The sequence below is a fragment of the Wyeomyia smithii genome, chromosome 3, assembly GCF_029784165.1.
Source record: "Wyeomyia smithii strain HCP4-BCI-WySm-NY-G18 chromosome 3, ASM2978416v1, whole genome shotgun sequence".
In the NCBI taxonomy this organism is placed as follows: domain Eukaryota; kingdom Metazoa; phylum Arthropoda; class Insecta; order Diptera; family Culicidae; genus Wyeomyia; species Wyeomyia smithii.
The window spans coordinates 191,938,134-191,959,754 of record NC_073696.1 but is presented as its reverse complement, the minus strand read 5'-3'; the positions used below and the strand labels follow the sequence as shown (position 1 = coordinate 191,959,754).

The 21,621-nt window shown below is 39.1% G+C and overlaps 2 protein-coding genes across 9 annotated transcripts in view; one reads left to right on the top strand and one right to left on the bottom strand.

Moving 5' to 3' along the window:
• The window catches only part of LOC129732327 (neuropeptide SIFamide receptor-like), a 321,404-nt gene that overhangs the window by 276,919 nt on the left and 22,864 nt on the right, over positions 1–21,621 (top strand). For 2 of the 7 annotated variants that reach the window (XM_055693132.1, XM_055693133.1), the window contains 3 exons: positions 11,546–11,828; positions 11,896–12,230; positions 21,318–21,583. In XM_055693132.1, the coding sequence (XP_055549107.1) occupies positions 11,546–11,828; positions 11,896–12,230; positions 21,318–21,583 (884 nt within the window). Of the gene's footprint in view, positions 1–3,161; positions 3,379–3,513; positions 3,655–11,545; positions 11,829–11,895; positions 12,231–21,317; positions 21,584–21,621 lie in introns of those variants that run through there. The other 5 variants (XM_055693134.1, XM_055693135.1, XM_055693136.1 and 2 more) reach the window with 5 other exon arrangements.
• LOC129732329 (uncharacterized) lies at positions 4,542–5,782 on the bottom strand. Of its 2 annotated transcripts, none has more exons than XM_055693139.1 (2): positions 5,620–5,782; positions 4,542–5,554 (listed from the first exon to the last, which is right to left on the bottom strand). In XM_055693139.1, the coding sequence occupies exons 1-2, from the start codon at positions 5,700–5,702 to the stop codon at positions 4,600–4,602; spliced, it is 1,038 nt and encodes a 345-aa protein (XP_055549114.1). In that variant the 5' UTR covers positions 5,703–5,782; the 3' UTR covers positions 4,542–4,599. The 2 variants fall into 2 exon arrangements, with proteins under 2 accessions (XP_055549114.1, XP_055549115.1); XM_055693140.1 differs by having other exon boundaries at positions 4,542–5,568; positions 5,620–5,755.

Genomic DNA, 21,621 nt, shown 5'->3' with positions numbered 1-21,621 from the left:
TGACGTTGGTGATTGCAATATTGTGTGGAGAGACATCGTAGTACCTGTGGGGTCGGATCTTCTAAACGCTTTCGTTCTGTTGCTGCAAACATTTGTTGTATGCAACGTAAAATGTCGCCCATCTGATAAGCTTTTCTATTCGTTCTTCTACGCATACTGCTTCAAAATCGGTTCTCTGAGTACAACTGGCAATAAGTTTCTCAGTCAATTGAATTGATAATCGTTTTAACATTAAATTTTCCTTGTTTTGTTTTCGATTAAATTTCATTGTTATTAGTATAAGGATTAATCTTAATTAGTTCAATAAGTGCTCATATAAATAGTCTAAGTTTTGTTTTTTTTTTCAACTTTGTTGAAGTAACATTGGAATAAACAGCCCGCAGAATCAATAACCATAAACGGATGATAATCCATATGGTTTAACGCTACCCCGTACAGTTGGGACTATAACCCGAACTAGTTGTTAGGCACGTTTTATGGTTATTGATTATGCGGGAATGCGTAAAACAATGAAATCTGCTCTTCGTTTATCCCAACAATCATTTATGAGCAAAAAATCACAGGAGGGTTGTGTGCAAAGCCACGACCGCAAGGTTGAAGTAGAATACTTTTACACAGCTCTACTTACGGCTGTACATTAACCTACGGCCGGGCGAATCGATTCACGCCGCTCTTCGCGTTTAGCCTGGCAGAGGCCTAATGCGCACGGCCAACACAATAGAAAGCTGTTTTCACATTGAAAATTAGACACGGCTTTACTGGAGTAAGTGTTGGCAAATGCATCTACTGCTAATACCGCCACTATTGTACGAAAGCGCGTCGTTTCATGTGGGGAATAATATCAACAACGAAAAATGACGCGCGTCTAAGCACACCCGAACTGTTTCGCCGTGCCGCTTCCATTTACTTCCTTATAACATCAGCCTTAGGGAAGTACCGGCTGCACCTACCGCTGAGGCTGTTACCATACTGCTACTGGTACCCAAAGCTATTAACTCTTCAAATTAAGTGTTCTATTTGTCCTCAAAAGAACAATTGTTCAATTCCATATCGGATATAATGCAATCGCATCTGAGTAATATTATAATTCTTCTAATATTCTTCTGAACAAAATGATCCAACTTTTCCATTAGAGGAAGTGCCGGCTGATGTACGGCGAAAATCTCGCCCGATCGCGTTGGCGTTCAGCCCGGCAGAGGCCTGAGACGTGGTGACCAACCACAGGGCAAGTGATTTCCCTAGTAACAATATTGGTTTTATCAAAGTTTTATAGCCCTCAAGAAAGCCAGGACAGCGCTATAAAACTTTGATAAAACCCGTTTTGTTACTTGGGTTGTTTGATTTGAAGGCAGTCACAGGCGCAACCCGCTGCTATCTTCTGTTACTGCTGAGTGCTGATATCTGCTGCTACTGCTGTCAACGTTGTGGACGGTGTCCAGCTCACCATCCGACTGATGAATGTAGCTAGTTTTCCCAGAAAAACTCTTTTATAGCCGAAGGGTGCTACGAAATAGGCCACGCCTTTCTGTTCAGTTGTACCATTTTCTAATGTTCTTTAGACGAATTATTCCACAATTCGCATTTGATTTTTGTATCTAGCGAATAAACACCGATGGTGTTCTCACACACGCAATGATTTAACCCCTTACCGTATTGCGGCTTGTAACATCAAGCGATTTCGTTTGCTCGCTGTTGCGTGTTGCATCATTTTGCAATTGGCAGCTGGGAGACGACAAAATTCTGTTCATGCTGATTGATTGAATCTAACTAATCTAACTAACTGCTTTTGTGAATGCGTTCTAACAAAGAAGTTTGTTATTCACAATCGGTTATGCTGATCACAGCCTTTGCGCTGCCCCAACAGTGGGGGGTTTACTAAATAAAGTGAAAATTAGACAACAGAATTTGATGGCATCCCGCACAGAATGACTGCTTGTCTTGATGCCAGAAAATTATTAACCTTCAATTACTTGTTTATTTGCCTTTAAAAAGGCATTTTGCGGTGCAAAATCGGTTACTGATTACAACTTTTGAGCTGCCCTAACATCGGGGGAATTAAGATACACGGACAACATGCACTGTGGAAGCTATTTAACATTCAGTAAATTAGACGGGTGCGACAGATTTAAATTGCTAGGATGCAACACAGAATGCTTGCTTGCGTTGACAAAAATTATTAACTTTCAATGACTTGTTTATTTACCTTGAAAAAGGCATTTTGATTTCCAAAATTGGATTTCCTGATGGCAATCTTCATGCTGCCCCAACACGGGGGGAATAATGGCTGTTTGGCGACACACGCTGAGAAAAACCGCGCTGCTCCTGAGACGTGGTGACCAACCACAGGGCTAGTGCTGCTGCTAAGGAAGGACGCCTGCTGTTGTCGCTGTCTAGAACTATTATGAGCGGCTCCGGCTGAAACAGGCTCTTATATAGGCCAAATAGCATGTTTTCAATTGCAAGGTATATGATTCTGTCAACCGTGCTTGGGAAGCAATCATATAACGACCAATCAGAGGTCGAATTTTTCGTTTTGACAAGGCTTGACCATTTTCAATAGTACAATAGTGTGAATAATAAAATTACAATTATCTTCTTTTGGGAAGAATCTTAGAAGATTTTCCAAACCATTGCTGCAAGAACGAAGGATATCCATCGAATACTAACCGATTTGTTAGCATTTGAAATTGGACATATTTTTCACTTTTTTCGGTTTTAGATTTTCATTTCACATCCCAATGTAGCCGAACTTCCTGAGAGAAGTATTCTACTTCAAAATATTTCTGAAATCTCGGCTGGTTTTATACGGTACTTTTTACATTTCGCCGAGATTACGGTTGCTATGATACCGAATAATCAGTTTGCGACTACCAAGATCTATCAAACTATGCTGAATTTCGGTTAGATCTCATCTGAATGTTTACATTAAATACCGAGATTTCGGATATTTCATGCCGAAACTTCAGTTAGGTAAAACCGAGATTTACGAAAAAATGCAACAGCTGTCATTTTCGTTTCAAACCGAGTGTCTCGGTAATTATTCTTTTACCAAGATCATTACCGAGCACTCAGTGATGCCGTTCTCGGCAAAAAATTACCGAGATTCGGCTAAAATTTTTAAGTGTGTACCAGCCCTAGCCTTTTGGGTAACAAAGGCGTCTTTCTGAGGCAAAATCATTTTCAAGTGAGACAATAAGCCAAATCCTGGGTGCTAAACATTCCGCTGTTGAAACTTGATTGTTTTGTTCATTGAATCCAGACTTCGCGGAACCAGCGCTACGACCCATACTGACATTGACAGTCTCCCACAAGGCGAGAATCAAACATACGACAACTGCATTCGAAGTTTAAATAAGTTCAGAACGGCGTGAGTGAAAAGTAACTACCGAAATTTATGTGCCTTTATATTTATTTTTTCAAATTAAAACACATTATTCGCTATACAAGCTCTATTGTTCCATACGTTGAAAACATGTCGAACGAAAAAAAAACTAAATCCACTCACATGAATAGTTTCCAGTTTGCAGACGCACGTGGCTCTTCGCGAAGTTGGGTGTAACAATAAAAAGTGCCATCTAACGCTATGCAATTCTGTTTGGATCTTCAAGAATGTGCCCAAGTCGTTCAGCTGCTGGTGGTGCCTTCTGCTAGTACGTAAGGATTATAGTTTTTTCAATTATTCTAAGAGTCCACATCCTCGCTTATGTTGCACCAACGACAGCCAACAAGTCGTCGATGTGTGAGTAAAGTGCAAGTTTTACATATATAACCATATTTTATAGCAACATTGTTGAAACTTTTGAATACGATAGAATAGGTTAAGTTAGTATGGATCCATTGAACTTCTACTCTGGCTGAGTGTCGACTATGTTTTTGTGTTCACCATTCCTACTTATCTTCAAACAGCAACAGCTTCGTCGTGTCATGAAAATGACGTTGGTTGCATAGGTATGCATTACACTGGTAGCCAACTTCAGTATGCATCGTCGAGCTGCCATCTATCGGTAAGCTTCACTATCTACCGCCTTTCCACTGGATTCCGATAGGTGAACCAGCAGAGGGTTAGATTTTCACACCACCAGCTGCATGCCGGTCATCACTGGGACACAATTCAATGGTTTGATGGCACTTCAAATCGATTCATGGTTCGAGAGGGAAATGCTTGTTCATATGGCAGTAGGATGAAGGTTCAGAATTTTCGATTCATTCATACCAGGAGTGCTAAGCATAAAACAAAAATTGAAATATATAGCACACCGATGCTCCACAGCACGATTGCTAATGACCTCATCGTCCTTATGCCATGACTTTTAAGGGAATTTACAAAAAATAGAATGCTTGAACAATTCAGTCTATTGTAAACAAGAGTGCAATGTCTATCATTTTAGATTCCATTCATGAGGGAAAAAGCGCGTCCCTGTTGCTCTCACTCAGTGGAGAAACCGATTCCCTGAGCAATAAATGAGGATGCTTAATTGAATTTATCATCCACATCATTACCAAAGACCAATACAACATTTTTTTGATGTATTATAAATGGGTATCAGAAATCTTTTGAATATATTAGGAATTTAAGAATAAAAAATTGCATCAGTTTTCCTACTTTTGATTACGATTGCTCTGTTTCGTTTTCGAAGTTTGCTTCTTTTTTGGGCCTGACTTTTTTTTCTTCTTCACTGTCCGCCCACAGCACGTAGCTTGCTGTGACTCTTCCGAATCCAGCTTCGGTACCGGAAAATCACTGGCACAACCTCCTCCACAGCCTCCGGGTAATCCAGCACTGCTAGATGCAAGACGGTCAAACCGCTCACAATGATGCAACGGACACTTGTGACCGCTTTGAAGCAATCTATCAGAGGCGGCCATTCGCATTGCCATATCTGCCGAACTGTCGGTGGACTTTTTGGTTCCTTTGCCAAAGCATCCCTCCATTGGTTCCCCGTTATACCTTTCTTCAGCTTCCGATGTGCTAGATATCTGCTCAATTGCGAAGTCTAGTTTGGCGAGAGATTCCAAATTAATCGACTGGGGTGACGTGTACATCGACGATGGAAAATTATAAGTCGTTATTGTACTGATGGAATCTATGGTCAATTCTGAGGAACAACTCTTTGCTGCGATATTTGTATTTGCTTCTATTAAAGGTTTCCGATGTTGCTGCAGTTCATTAGTACAAGGAATTGATTCCTGACACTGTGAATACTTGTTAATTTTCATTCCTGGAAGCTTTGAAAATGACTGAGCACTTATACCCTTGTCACATTGTTCTCGAATGTTTTTGACCAGTGATTTGGTGCTGGTGCAGCAGCAATGATCACTCAGAACCGGTAATTGCAGAAGTGATGAATCCGATATGAAACCCATATTTTCGACTTGTAGTCTATCCTTAAGATCCGCAATGGTTCGTGCAAGCCGAGCTTTGTCCCGGTAAGTGGAGTTTCGATAGTACTTTTCACAAATAGAATTTATGTTTGTGTCGGAAAAATCCCTCGATGTGACAATTTCCTGCGTTAGACGATACAGAAAACGAGACATTTCGCGATCGTCGGCCATCCTGCAAACAGAAAACTTATTACATTTCATATTTGTGTCTGTCGAACAATGATCATTGAGATTTACCGATGATAAATAACGCCAGGTGACACACCGCAATGATTTTGATCATTTAAAATTTGTTTGAAACACCTAACGCATACAGCCATATTAGTTGAGTTCCGAAAATCTATTTGTTGATGCAAAAGAGTTGTGAAGTTATCGAACCATGTTTTCAATGATAGCTTAGATTGTATTTTTAAAACCAATTTTGTTCAAATCGGTTGTGCAGTTTCTGAGATAATCATGTTTCGTGATTTTCACAGTTTGATACATGACATCCTAAAAATCCGATAAGAATAAAATTAAATAGCAACCTATGGGATAACTAGACCTTTCATTTGCAATTGATTTCATGAAAATCGGTGCAGTAATATCAGAGAAAAGTGACTGAGAATGAAGAGTTGCAGATACATACACACACACCCACACACACACACACACACACACACACACACACACACACACACACACACACACAAACACACACACACAAACACACACTCACAGACACACACACAGGCACACACATACACACACACATACTCGTGTTGTTTACGTTTTGACATACGACCATACCACAAAGTACTCCAGATTGTGTTTATTCACGGTGCTCCCACAGACCGTTATTATAAAAATAAATGCGCCAAAGAATCTGAGTACACCATTCAACTCGTTATAACGTCCAGAATATCTGGTCACAATTTCAAAATCATCGTACGGTACATTTTTAAGTAATGCCCTTTTGAAGGTCGTAAAGTACAAAAAAGTGATAAAAAACGACGAAATACTTATTGTAAAGCACGTTTTTCAACCACCATTTTATGAAATAACTTCCAAAATATTTTCTAAACACTCCAAGGGTTATTTTTCAAGACATTAACAATTGGTGGCAAGATTTGTTTAAAAATTCCACACTGCACAGTGGTCTAAACTCGAAAAATCGTGATCGTTCTAGATTTGACTATGAAAAATTGATTTTATGTTCTCAAAGTCTTCAGCAAAAGTGTTTCATAGAACAAGGCCTTACTATTGGCGTTTTTAGTTTTTCGATCAATCCACAGTAGGATAAAAAAAAAAATTTTTTCTAATTTTCAATATACCAGATAACTTCCTTCAGCAAAGTTGTGGAAAATTTAAAAAGAAAAACAATTGCTGAATGCTGCAATGTCCTATCTGTTCGTTGGACACTACAAAATAGAACACCTCCTTTAAAAACAGTATTTTGTCTATAACTTTTTCTATGATTGTCAGAACAATAAATTTTACAAAGTCTTGAGGGAAGCTTAGTTGAATGAATAAAATCTTAGAACATTTTGCATTGTTTTGGCCATTACAGACAAAATTATAGGCAAAAAATTTATTTTGAGAAGGGGTGTTTCACAAAAAACTCTATTTTGTCATGTCCAACGTACAGATAGGACATCGCAGTATTCAGCAATTGTTTTTTTTAAATTTTCCACAACTTTACTAAGGGAAGCAATCAGGTATATTGCAAACTAGAAAAAATATGTTTTCATCCAACGCTAGAAGTAAGGCATTGATCTATGAAACAATTTTGCCGAAGACATTGAGTAGGTACATAAAATCAATTTTTCACAGTCAAATCTAGAACAATCACCATTTTTCGAGTATAGACCACTCTGCACTGTGGGATTTTCAAATAAATCTTTCCACCAATTGGGTTCAAACCTATACCAGTTTTTATATGTCATTGAAATGAAGAATAAAAAAACTGCTCGAAAGGTCTTGATTGACGTTTCGTCCATGTACGGTATACGAAAGAACTGTCATTTAAGGCATTTTGAGCAGTTTTTTATTCTTCATTTAAAAATCGTAGGAAAACGATAAACATTTTTCGAAAATCACGTTTTGCTCAGAAGAATGCACTCTTTCAGCTGATATATAAAAATCAGAATACCGTTTAGACCTTTAGGACCCAATTGTTAATGTCTTGAAATATAACCCTTGGAATGTGTAGAAACTATTTTGGAAGTTATTACATAAAATGGTGGTTGAAAAACGTGCTTCACAATGAATATTCCGTCGTTTTCATATCACTTTTTGTACTTTACGACCTTCAAAAGGGCATTACTCAAAGATGTACCTACGATGATTTTGAAATTTAGACCAGATATTCTGGACGTCATAATCAATCAAATGGTCCACTCAGATTTTTTGGTGCATTTTTTTTACAATAACGGTCTGTGGGAGCACCGTATCATGATGTATAAAGACATGGTGTAACGATATGTCAAAATCAGAATCGGCCATATTGGAAAAAAAAATTGCCAGCGAGTAGGTTTGTTTATAAACAACTAGGGCATAAAAATTATCGCAACTCATAATATATCATTTCATGCATTTAAATTATAAATATGGCAATGCTACATACCTTGCTACCAATATTCATTAATTTAGGAAACAATTTCCAACTTAATACACCTGAATTTGCGGTCTTTAATTGTCTAGTTAGTGAGGATATATCAACAAACACGAAAAAGTTATTCGCTGTTGCATAGTGATGCTTCGTCTCCAACCCTCCAAAGTGAAAAAACGCTTCCTCACCCCGCACCTAGTTTTTGGTCAAACCGTTACACCATGTTCTACTCATCATGCACCGTATATTCTTACGTTTCCACTTTTGGTTTAGGCCTTTTTCAAAGGTTACTATAATTTAAATTACAAATATTTCACGTAGGGTAACGGTTGGCTCACCTCCATATTTTTGCCCCCCCGGGAGCATATTACGCATTTTATCTGATAAATTTAATGAATATTAGAAAACTTGGATGCATCATACGGCAAAACACTGTCTCTTGGTAGCATTAGTTTGGAATTAGTTTACACATATTCAAAACCACGCCTGAGTCAACCCAAAGTCTAGTGGAAGTGGTAATATTTGTGTCATCTTTCGAAAGCTATTGTAACAAATAGGTACGCTTCAAAAACAATTCATTGTTGTAGTTACATGAATGAAATACCATACAATCATTTTGTATACTTTAACTCTCTCTTTCTGACTAGATCGAACATATTTTGGCCATGGTAAGTCTTGACAATTTTTTGTCTACCATTCGGCCGATGTGTGCTTAACGAAGAAGCTGCTTGTAGCAATTTACCGGTAAATATTTCCTAATTTATTACATTTAACGATATGAAATTGGCTGAGAATACCTGTTAAACCGCTAGAAGCCCGATTTTTTAAATTTTCAAATGCCCAAAATTGCGAAAATATCACGGCAGAAAGATGTCCTTCTCAAATCCATTATTTCTGCTCTAAAATGATCTATGATGATCTAAAATATAATTAATATAATAAATAATTAATATATATTTCCACACACGGCTCTAAATATAGAGGTGGGCCAAAATATAAACTTGGTAGTCCAAAATATGTTTTTAGTAGTTCGTATAAATTTTGATATTTCTTGGATATTTTTCAATAAATTGCATTGTTGAATGATGTATGACGAAATAGACACTTAGCTCTTAACAATGGTATGATAGTTATGTTAAAAAATTCGTGTTTTTTTAAATAAATCGTGCAATCACTTCCTAAAGCTGGCCAAAATACCCCCATTACTCTACTAACAACTAGCAAAAATGCATGAACTTACACTCTGGTCTGTGTTTTTTGTTTAATAACATAGATTCATAATGGTCAGGCGTGGAATCTGTTTCTTCGGCTCAAGAATTAAGACACCCACCCCCCATATGTAACAAAATGTAACGCCACCACCTACGCAGTAGAAAATTTGCTCGTTTTTGGAGTAAAATTATAGCCTTTTCAGATATTTTTTGTTACGTTACACTGATCTTACTCTGCCCCCTCCCCTATGTAACATCACGCAACGCTCATGGATACTCCGATTAACGTTACGTAGTTTATGGATGTCGCCTTATTTTATTCGATCGACAGTCTTGATCACATTTTTGCGGTAATAGTTCAACCGCAAAGAACAGACATTCATGTTCATATTAAATTTTGAAAACCGTGTTTAAAACAATTCAAATCAATATACGTTAATACACTAACGACATCTGCCTTGTGGTACCCCAGTTGCACTGCATAAATATTGCCATATCGATATTTTATCGAAATCTTGGATTATCGTTGACGCGAGCGTCATGTAGCATTACCACTGACGGTTTAAAGTTTTTAGATATACTTTGAAAATAAGATGAACGTCTGTTCTCTGTGGTTCAGCTTCAACAACTTTTTCAAACGTATTTTTCATCCGGATCGTTGAATTGGACTCTCCGTTATTAAATAATGCAAAAAAAATGTCATGGAATGAGTCCATCATTGGTGGCAATTAAAAGTGAGCAAACATCAAAATTACTCACTTTAGATATTCTCTATAGCCTAATAGTCATCAACAGAAACAACGGTGAATAATTTTGTATGCAGAATACCATTTCTTAAAAAAGTATTAGCTTTTAGCGGCTATTTAGACACCGGTAGACGTCATCTTGGATTTCAAAATAGCATCAGATATCTATTACAAGTTTGTGAATTGTAAAATGGAGTAAGATATCAAATTTCTGTTTTTGGCGTCATGTCAGCTTCGTGAATATAAATCATCATCATCAGATCATCATTTTGTAATTAAAAATAGAATCGAACATTGAAATTTATTCTTTGAACGTTATCTTGATTCCGAAAATATGAATTTGCCGTAAATAATTCATTTTCGCAAATTTTCAGAAACCGGAAGTCGTCATCGTGAATTTCAAAATGTCGTCGGATACCGATTTCCGATTTGTAAGCGTCATCCTATTTCCGGATATACCACTAAGGCCTGTACTCGAAAAAAATGCACCATTTTTATCCGTGTGTAACTTTTTTGTCCGTGGGTAAAAATTGATGAAAAGCTAGGTATAGCTAGTTTGAAGTGTATTATTCACATGTGCAAAATTTCATAACAATCGGTTCAGTGGTTCAGTTGCATGCCGTTATGGAAAATCCGACTGCGACCACGAGACGGATCGGACGACAAAATCACAAAATCTCAATTGAATCTGGAACGGGTCGGTCTAAACATGGTTATTTTGAACTGAGTGAAGCTTCTGGTAATAAATTGCCATATTCTGCAGTCATTAGTAACATTTTTTTCCATTGCCATTATTCGGTATCTCGTTCATATTCCATTCCGGTTGCAACTCTGTGTAGCATAATAAACTCCTGCACCTATACCATACCATATATATACACATATAGTATACAATATACACACTGAAAAAATGCATCAGGTACATGTATTTTGGTACAGTATCATGAATTCAACCTGCATTTTGAGGAAACAAATTGAAATAGGAAAATGATTGAAAAATAAATCTTGGTTTGCGTAGGTAGTTAAATTTTAACCTAACCAGATTTTTTTTTGGAAGTGTCTATTAAGCTAGGTAAGCATCTTAGTCCATGCATCAATCAACACGGGAAAAGTACTCATGATGATGTGGTTTCGTGTGCCATCATATTCATCATTATGAGCAATTCAGGAATGTTTCCATCATCCGAAAATCATACTGCAAACTAGGAAATGTCAAATGGTATCGCACTGAGCTGTGAAAGTTGAAATATGTTGCGGAAGACAACTTTTTAGTCTGTCGAAAAGGTCATCAACTGTAAAATAAAAACGGCTAAGCATCGACAGCACCAACCTCAAATGATGGACTTCTGCTGACGAACATGGCGAATTTACATATTTAAACACGCTCTTCTTCGGACTTTTAGGCTTGTTATAGTATATTGATAAAATACATGTTTGTCTTTGTTCGCATTACACTACTGAAATGAGGAAACTTCAAACTACCAAACCTACAAATTTTGACTTACAGATTATTCAGACTTTGGTCTGCTGAAAATTACGCTTTTTCTTGTATTATATTTCAATCATGTTTTATTACCAAATCTAATCACCGTAATTCACTATCCATGCTCCCGCAGGTTCCTCGCCATCTGGTGGCCACTGAAACTGCAGATCACGAAACGGCGCGCTCGTTTCATGATTGTGTGCATATGGATCATAGCGCTAGGGTCTACCATACCGTGGGCGTTGTTCTTCGAGCTGTTGCCCATCATTCCCGAGGCACCCGATGTCAAACTATGCGTTGAGGTTTGGCCACCGGGCACGGACGGTGCCCTCTACTTTCTACTTGCGAATCTGGTAGCCTGCTATCTACTGCCCATGACACTAATCACCATTTGTTATATATTGATCTGGATTAAGGTAACGAAGTCTACCTAAAATAATGCAACGCAAGTCCTAATAGATCTACATTTAATCTCATCAACAGGTTTGGCGGCGATCCATCCCAGGTGACTCAAAGGACGCTCAGATGGATCGAATGCAGCAAAAATCCAAGATCAAAGTTGTTAAAATGCTTGTTGTAGTTGTTATACTATTTGTACTATCTTGGCTGCCGCTGTATGTAATCTTCGCACGAATTAAACTCGGTGGTGCCCTAGAAAGCAACGAGGAAGAAATGATACAAATTGCGACACCGATTGCCCAATGGCTTGGGGCATCGAACTCATGCATCAATCCAATACTGTACGCTTTTTTCAACAAAAAGTACCGGAAAGGATTCGCGGCCATAATAAGATCTCGGAAATGCTGCGGACGGTTGAGGTAAGTCGAATTTACCTCTAATACTGAAAGCGGTTATCAAAGAAAATGACTTGAAAACCATAGTTATATTGACCTTTAACCTGTAAAAATGGATTTCATACTCCACAATCGTATTTGTTCCGATAGACACATTAGCCGCTACATGCGTTTTGTTCGAGTTTGAAATTCAAAAACTCATATAGGGGAACTACTAGAGTGGCCTTTTTTGCAACATCATGCGATTTCGATGAGCGCCGGGTGGGAAAAGATCCCTTTTTACTCCAATAATAAGCCATAAAAATTTGAAGTTGATCCAAGGTCAGTAAATGGACCCACAAAACGCTTATATTTGAAAAAATTGATTCTTATAAAAAAATGCTGGTTTTATACAACTTTTTGCAGTTTTTTGCCTTTATTTCTCAAAATAGTTCTATATTTTGTGTCGAAATACTCTTTAATTATAAAAGTATATCATTAGGGACATTCACATATTACGTAACGGGAAGTTTTGACAATTTTGAGTTCCTCCCACCTCTAAAAAACGCAATTTTGTATTGGGGCCCCGACAGTCGAACGCTTCGTTTAATACCACCCTTCTCTGAGTACGTTATGTGATAAATGAATGACCTCTTATGTACGTTAGAGGGTTTGAAGCCGCCATTCTATACCTTATGTTGATCGAATTGCAATTTTTGTGAGTCACAATGGAACAGCAAAGTTCTTGGGCGCGCTTAAAATTGATTCAAGCTCCGGCAAAAATATCGCCAAAGAGGTTCATAATACGCTAGTGGATTGGAGTATTTCGGACAAGTTTGTGTTGCTGTTTTCTTTCAAGTGATTTGTTCGGTCGAAAGCTAACCAATCCTACTCGTCTTTTTCATATCTATGAACTTTCATGCAATAATATAATATATGGCACAACACTTGTCTTCAACCGTTTACAAAAGCATCAAACGAAACCAATTCATTCATAGCCAATCAATGATCCAATAGTTCGCTTAAACTGGCTCAAAGGCAATCAAGTTCGTGGCGATTATGAAGAGCTCCTTTTTTCCATACAGGGCACTGCGACCAGAACAGTTGACCTATTGTGAGATATGCCCGGGTGTCTGCTGTATCCTGCACTTCTGTTGTTAGCAATACTGCTATTAAGATGTGGCATGCTTATTATCATTTTATCCCTGCTTGTGTGTAAAGATTTTACCCTTCCTTTTACACACTGACTCGCTATACTATACTAAGCCTCGTTCCTTCTGCCAAATATCACCAATTTTAATTCCTTGGAGAAGTTTCGTTGGGCGACCTTCTGGTCAGTTTATTATGTGAGGTACTTATTTTGTTCAGAGAAAGTACTCCAAGGTATTATAATAAAATAAACCCAACCTTAAGTTCTTTGTGACAACGAATGCCCAGATTCTACTAGGATTCGAACCTACGACCATCCGCTTGGCAAATCGGACTCTGTGACCTTGCGGCCACGCAGCTCCCTTAAAGAGCTCTTGGAGTTGGCATTCATATTTCCTGGTTGTAATGCGACCCTTTTTCACTCATCCCACGCAAGATTCATGGCAACAAACGTTTATTGCCTGAAAATAAATTTGTTATGATCATTGATCACAGAAGAATTAAATTGCATTCGATACATTTCTGTTTTTAAAGTCAAACTTTACATTCAGGTACATATCCGATGTTCGAAGCCTATTCAATGTCTAATCGATTTATGAATTTTCTACATGATTCTTTCGCATGTGCCGAGATTAATAAAGTAGTTTCAGACGCTGTAACTGAAATGATGAAGAATCACTTGTAGTATCACAAGCATTCAAATCCTGAACAGTTACTAGTATGTGATCCCATCTCGTTTCATATAAAACCGATTCTTTCTTTCCGAGTTTTGAACTCAATATTGAATTCTTAGACCGTAACCCAGCCAAAGAGAAAAATAATGAGCAAACTTCTGTCAAAAAATTACTCGAATTATGAAAGATTATACCCGTGTTTTAATACATAATGGAGACGAACTTCAGTTTATATTGCATGTTGTTGATTCATACCGAAAAAGTATCCATCTCATTCAAAATCCGCACTTTTTACCCAACATCAAAAGTTATAGATCATTTTAAACCTTAATAAGAATAATAAAATTATTATTTTATAAAAATATAAGTATATTCAAATACGTTTAGCGAGAGATATATGTTAAAGAAATGAAAAAAAACGTACAATTTTCATGTAAATCGATTTCTATAATATGAGCGCTTTGTGGGTCTATTAAATAAGCTCCGATCAACTTCAAATTTTTGTGGCTTTTTATAGAGGTCGAAAGCGAAACTTTTTCAGCCCGGCGCTCATTAAGATTGATAGTTTCAAAAACGGCCATATAAAATATGGCCACTCTAGGAACTACTCCATTATTCATTTTAGCCTATATACTCATCTCATACACAATGAAAAACAGAAAAAAACGTATATTTTCTAACTACATCAATCTCCTAATCCAAGGAATGGATTCTTCTTAATTCACTCTAGATTTCTCATAAAGTAGAATCCTCAAAAACACACTTAAAAGCTCTAAATTTGATATAATAGTCAGGCATCTGCACTCGGAAACTCATTTATTTCAATCACCTACCTCAGAAAACAAAATCCGTGCATTGTTCTGTACGGCTACAACGGGACTCGTTCAGCAGCCAACCAAAGTTTTTCTCATCACTAGCGGACCATTTTTTGTTTTAATCACTAAACAAAATCACTCACTACACTAAGAATACTTTAACCTTTGAAATGTTCACCACAAATTTCCAAAAAACCAGCTTGAATTAGCAGAAATATATGAGATGAATTTCTACAATTCCTAAATTTCAACTGTATGTATTTTCATCTGTTTTCACTGCCTTGAAGAAAATCAAAAGTTGCCAAATCGGTTTCTGTTAATACGAACAAATCATACTAAAAATGTTGAATTATTCCGACATAATTGACATAAATGGACAGCACTGCGGTGGTTACCTAGGTTACCATATTTGCACGTAAACAACTACAGCGGATATCTAGTTAACCTACTACGACGGGCTGCGACTACGTTCATTCATGACAATGTGATTCATTCAAGGTTAACAGTGCACTGCAGCGTGATGAATATGGGGGCATGATGAATATGGGGGGGCTGAATAATTGAGCAGTGATTTAAGTTTTGAGATGGATATGGAAGCGTTGTGCAAAGTGGTTTGTTTTACAAAATTCAGGATAAATCTAGCTAAGTTTACTAAATATACAATGCTGAACGATTCTATAAGAGCACGTAAGCGTATTTTATTTGTTCAATGATTTCATGAAAATTTGTTGTTTAATCCGTGCATTCTTCGTGAAAATCGGCTTAATGAGATGAATAATAGAGCAGTTTCCCTATTTATTGGTAAAACTTATAGTTAACATAACCTGCTTCGTTCTCCTCCACATGCTTTTATCTTCATTAGGATGTAAATATCTTTCAAAATGGTAACTGAACGCGAATAAGATTACCAAAAATACTCTTTATGAATAATGCAAATAAATAATAGCATAGTTTACAGACAGTAAGAACTTCCCATAAAATAATTATTTACTCGCACAAAAAATTAAGTCAGGAAAACGCCCTTTTTAGAAACGAATCGCTCTAAAAATAGACGGATTTTGTGACAATAAATTTGACCATTAGCACAGACAAACCGACGTACCACAAAATTTATTTTCGTGGATCGAAATAACACAATTGTCTCACGCCGTACTGCCAAAAACAGCAGAAAGGCTGAAAGTTTATCTTTTACGGAATATATCCAGTAGGTGTCGCACAAGTTAGTCAGAACCACAATTTTCTTAGTATTTTACATGGAGTGGTACGTCTGTTTGTCTGTGCTATTAGTAAGCTTTTGGCATATATATTTCATTCTACTTCAATGCCATAACCGTACGTTCCGTATAGCCCAGTATTTTTCGATTAGCCTTAGTTCCGATGCGTTGGGGTGGCTCATGTCCTTGGATACGAAAGTGATCCCGTTGGCTTCGTATCACTCCATGACATAATTTGAATAGTGGCACTAAGCTAGGTCCGACCAGAAGATCATAGATCCCTCGTGCTGCTTCAACAGAGGAAGCAGACTGCAGATACTGTAGATACTCGGGTAGATCTTCCCGTTTACAGTCACGAGCGGCGCACTTCTTTTGTAGATCGCTTGCCCAAATCAGGTATTTCTTGTCAAACTTTGAAGGTTTCTGCTTCCTTACTTCCTCCGAAACATCAAACTTGTGCTGGGCAGTAAAGAACAGTAGCCCCGGAAGCTTTCGGAAGTCCGGCTTGGCGTAAGTCTCATCATCCAAGATGAGACAATGAGGCTTCGTCAGCATCCGGGTGTACACTTTCTGGGACCGTGACTTTCCCACCATATATTGCCGTTCGATTTGGAACTCTCTGCACTTTGTACGTGTGCAGCCCCTCTCGGTCCTTGACTCTCTGAATGAAGGACTTGGAGACATTCAACCTTTTGGCTACGTCCCTGACCGAAGCATGGGGATTCCGAACACTTTCACAACACGATTGTGATCCTGATGATTAATAGAACATCCATTCTAGCCGCATTTCTTTAACTTTTAACTTTTAATCACACGACTCACCATTGACTGCACGAATCTGAGTTGTTTTCCGATTTCCCGATGAAAGCGTTGACGATTTTCCAGGTGCTTGTGCAAAATCAATTCGCGATGTTGCTTTTCGGGTAACGCCCTTTTCCCCAAAACAACAATAAAAATACAGTGTAAACGATATACACCAAACTACTTCTACCCTAATTCTCAAGGCAAAATACTCAATGGGTAATTTTCTACAGCGTTTTTCCCGTGATGCAATTTGATGTGGGACACCCTTTAGTGTTATCAAACCAAATTATGTTTCCGAAGGAGTTTACCAGACCTCAAAAGACCAGCAAAGTCGGCGTACTTTCCAGCTACAGTTCACTGCCTCAGTTATTAGCTGATCCGAGGTACACACTTTTTTTTACCACCTTACCACCCTTATAATGGTCGATTGCTACGCTACTGCCTAAGCGAGCCCTTTCGCACTCGGTTTCTAGTAGATACTTGGTCTTAGACGTATTCACCTTCAATCCAACCTTTCCGGTTTCACGTTTCAGCTCGGTGTACTGTTCAAGGTTCACGTCTTCAGCGAAGCGGAAAAACTGGCTTGATTTATTAAAGATCGTTATCCCTTAACTTGTTTCAAACGGGTTTGAAATTTCGGGTACGTTAGATTTTCACACAGCACCGTACACCATCCGTCGGGGTCTTGATCCCTTTTGTTACTTTCGCATTTCGTTCACATTTTCGTCAATAATTTTCCATAGCTCTATACGGTCGTTAGTATCGAAAACCGCCTTCAAATCGGTGAACAGGTGGTGTGTGGGGACTTCGGATTTGCGACACTTTTGAAGGATCCACTGCAGAGTGAAGATTTGACCTGGTGTCGCTCGCCTGACAAGAAAAACGACTCAATCGCTTTCCACAAACCTCCTTGCTAGCGGCGAGAGGCGACGAAGGATGATCTGGGAGAGCACTTGGTAGGCTGCGCTCCGCTGCGACGCCGCATTTTCCAGCTATTTTATAGTTCTTGAGTTGCTTGACGGCATCCTCAACTTCACCTATCGTGGGGGTCAATATGTCTCCCTCATTAGCTATGCTGACGAAGTCGTTCCTCTTGCGAACTTGATCTGCTGCCTCCGCGCCATTAAGGTGTTTATCGTAGTGCTTCCACCTGTCAATCACCTCACGTTTACTCGTCAAATTTCCTCCACTTTTGACCCGACACATTCCGGCTTGTGGCACACGGCCTGTGCGAAATGCGTTGAGTTTCTTGTAGAATGTTTTGTACACACATATGCTCTTCCAGGCGTCGCTATTCGTCTCGGTCTGTTGTCTTCGTTTCTGTTTGTGCTTTGCTGCTGTATGAATGTTCGCGCAGTATTCATCTCGTTTAAAACGATCCGACACTCCTCGTCGACCCATTCGTTACGTCGATTCCTCTCAATGAACCCGATAGCACCTTCCGGCTAATGGCTCCTTTAATTACGTTCCAGCACTCCTCTAGAGGGGCTTCGATGAGCTCTCCCTCATCTGTCAATGCTACTCTAGGGCTTTGTGCGCACTCAGTGACGACTTCGGGAAGTTCAAGTCGCTCCAGATCATACCGTGGTGGGCGAGACGGTATCAGTGTTTTGTTGACTACCGATTGTATTTGATGAATTTTAAACATCAGGAGATAGTGGTCAGAATCGACGATTGCGCCACGATAGTTTGGGACGTCGATAATATTCGAGAAGCGCCTTCCGCCAATCAAAACGTGATCGATTTGTGATTTAGTCTGTTATGGTGATCTTCAGGTGTAGCGATGAGGGAGCCTATGATGGAAGTAGGTACTACGTATGACCATGTTAATGGAGGCGACGAAGTCAACGAGTCGAAGGCCGTTTTTGTTCGTGAGCCGATATGCTGAACTTCCTTCCCGTCGTCCTCCTGGTCAACCTGAGCGTTGAATCCTCCGATAACAGTTTTTACGTCATGTCTTGGGCAGTCGCACGCTAAAGGCGTTTTTATCTTCGTCGTTACTTCCTAGGTGAAGACTGTGCACTTTGACGATGCTAATATTACGGCCTCTAAGCCTCACTAAGCAAAACAATTTATCATAGATTTCAGCTTTTTCGCATGCACTGATTACTAGTGTGGGGCGTCGTTATATGGAAAAATGAAACTTAATAGCACAAAGTCAGAACCAAGTTTTTTCTGTTCTGTTTGTGACCCCAAACAATTCCTTTGAAGTTCGGTGCCCCAAGCAAACATAACTTTTTCAGAGACTTAAATGAAATTCCTTGTAATCAAACGTAGGAGCAACGAACCCTGCGAGCAATTACTCTACGGTCTTTTGACGCACTTCTACATTTACTAGTTGGAGCACTAGGCCAACCTTTTTTCGCTTTTGACAATTAGTATTGTCTGTCTTATGGAAGTTAGTGTAACGTTTGCGTTAAAAAATTGACAAAGTTTCACGATTTTTCATGGGTTTACCTCTTCACGTACTGACAACACTACGCATGCAGCATCAATCATATCAACCCATGAGTCTATCAGTCGAACTTTAACCGTGATGGCGAAAACAGTGAAGCTACTCCGTTCAGAAGTGTGTGCGTTCAAAGAACGGTACTCCGTCGCGGCGAAAAAGTACATCGTGCGGCAGTTTTTGGACACTGGATACACCCGTTCCGTCATCTACAACATCTTGGCACTATCGGACAACAATCAGAGCATTCAAATAAAGCCTGGCTCCCGATGGCCGACGACCCTGAGCCACAAAAAGCTCCAAAGGATGTTGAAGCGGGAGACCGAGGGAAAAGTGGCTACATCGCTGCGTGCGCTCAGCCAGGAGGTCGGTGCAACCGGTCAAACAATGAAAAAAGTACCTGGCGAACATGGACATGCATGTCAGGAAGCAGCAGTCCCGTCCACTCGTCTCGGAGCTACAGGCAATGACGAAGCGACAACGCCTGAACAAGATAGTCAAGTCGATTTTCCCGGCAAATCACGACATCTATCTCACCCTCGAAGAAAACGACTGGCAGGGCACTTCGTATTTCACCTCCCCCACGAAGGAAATGAGCACCAAGGTGAAGTTTACTTCACACACCAAGTTCCCCAAGAAGGTGCTGCTTGTGAGCAAGGGATGTCAAAGTTGCTCATCTTTCACTCCGGCCTGGCCGTGAACGGGGAAATTTATAGTAAGAAGTGCCTGCCGGAAGTTGCGTCGTTCATCACTTCATCAAGGGATACCAAAAGGCCGAAGACGCGATGTTTCGGTCGGATCTGGCGTCGGTCCACTACTCGAAGTTGGACGAGATGGAGCGGCTGAATGTCGATGTGATATCCAAGTTGGCAAACTCGCCCAACGTCCCCAAGTTGCGTCACATCAAGGATTTCTGGCCTAGCATGAAGCGTAAGATCTACTCCAACAATTTTGTCGCGAAAACTGAGGAGGAATTGATAAATAAAAGGACGAGAGAATTAATGTTTTCGTCCGCCATGGCGAATGTTCCGGTTAACTGCAGGAAGGCCGCACGCAAGGACGGACATTTTTTTGCGAGGAAGCTAACATGATTATTATCCATAGGAAATTTATCAAACTCAATCATCTCTTTTAGTTCTCCGTAAAAAGTCCATTTTTTACGCATACGTCATTTAAAAATATTGTCACCCGACTATTTATCGAAATATAACACAATTCACCTATTCGAGTATAAAGTCTAATAATTATCATGACTCATCAAAACGTACAATCAATAAGTTCGAATACAGTTTGAAAAAGTGTTGAAAATATGAAAATACTAGATATTCTTTTCTGGGTTAATTTTCATTGCGGTAATGTTCTTTGACACCAATAAAAATTGCAGAATGCACATGATGCACACCAACACCAGGATGAAAAGTTGTGTTCGAACCTACTGAACACTGACAGCTGGATGCCTGGCGTAGACTATGCTGAATCAGCAAAAGATGACGCAATACAGCACCTCAGCGGTCTTCAATACCCTGTGGAATTTTTTCTTCTTATTTCTATATATCCAATCGATCGAATAACAAAATGAAGCAATAAGAGGCGATTGTTTAGCCATTCGGTAGAAAGGATGAGAAAATCTCCATGTCTGTTCCAAAATGCAGAGATCTAGCTGATTGTTGATCTTCGGCCTTAATTCTGCTGATTGTTGTATGTTCTGGTCTAGTTTTGACACCTATTCTTAATTCTAATTCTACTCTTCTTTAAGACCCCAGGATATAGGTATTACAACAATGAAAACAAATCATGGGCATATTTGTTTTCATTGTTGTATTTGTTGTTATGTCACCGCTGACAGTGCTATTGTGTTTCAGTTTCGAGATTTAACTACCTAAGTGAAATTCACCAGCACGACAGTGAATTAAACGTACTGAATCGAAGGGTATTAATACTATTCTGCCTTTTGGGCCCCAGTTGAAGGCCATTTTATGAAGTAGTATTCGCATTTGTACTAATCAAAATTTCATTCCTATTTGCAGATACTACGAAACTGTAGCCATAGCGTCGTCATCCACCAGCACCCGAAAATCGTCGCACTATCACAACAGCAGCAAACGTCCACAGTACAGTCCATCAATGAAATCAGTTGACGCAGTTTCCTATATCTATGAGGAAAAGGGTGGCCGAAAGCATCACGCGATTTCCAAGCAAGACAGTAACCTATCCCGACATATGCTCCTCAAGCAGGATAGCAGTATATCGCGCCAGACACTGCTGAAACAGGACAGCATCGCCTCACGATCCGGTACTGTTAAACTCCAAAGGAGATTCTAGGTCTATGTC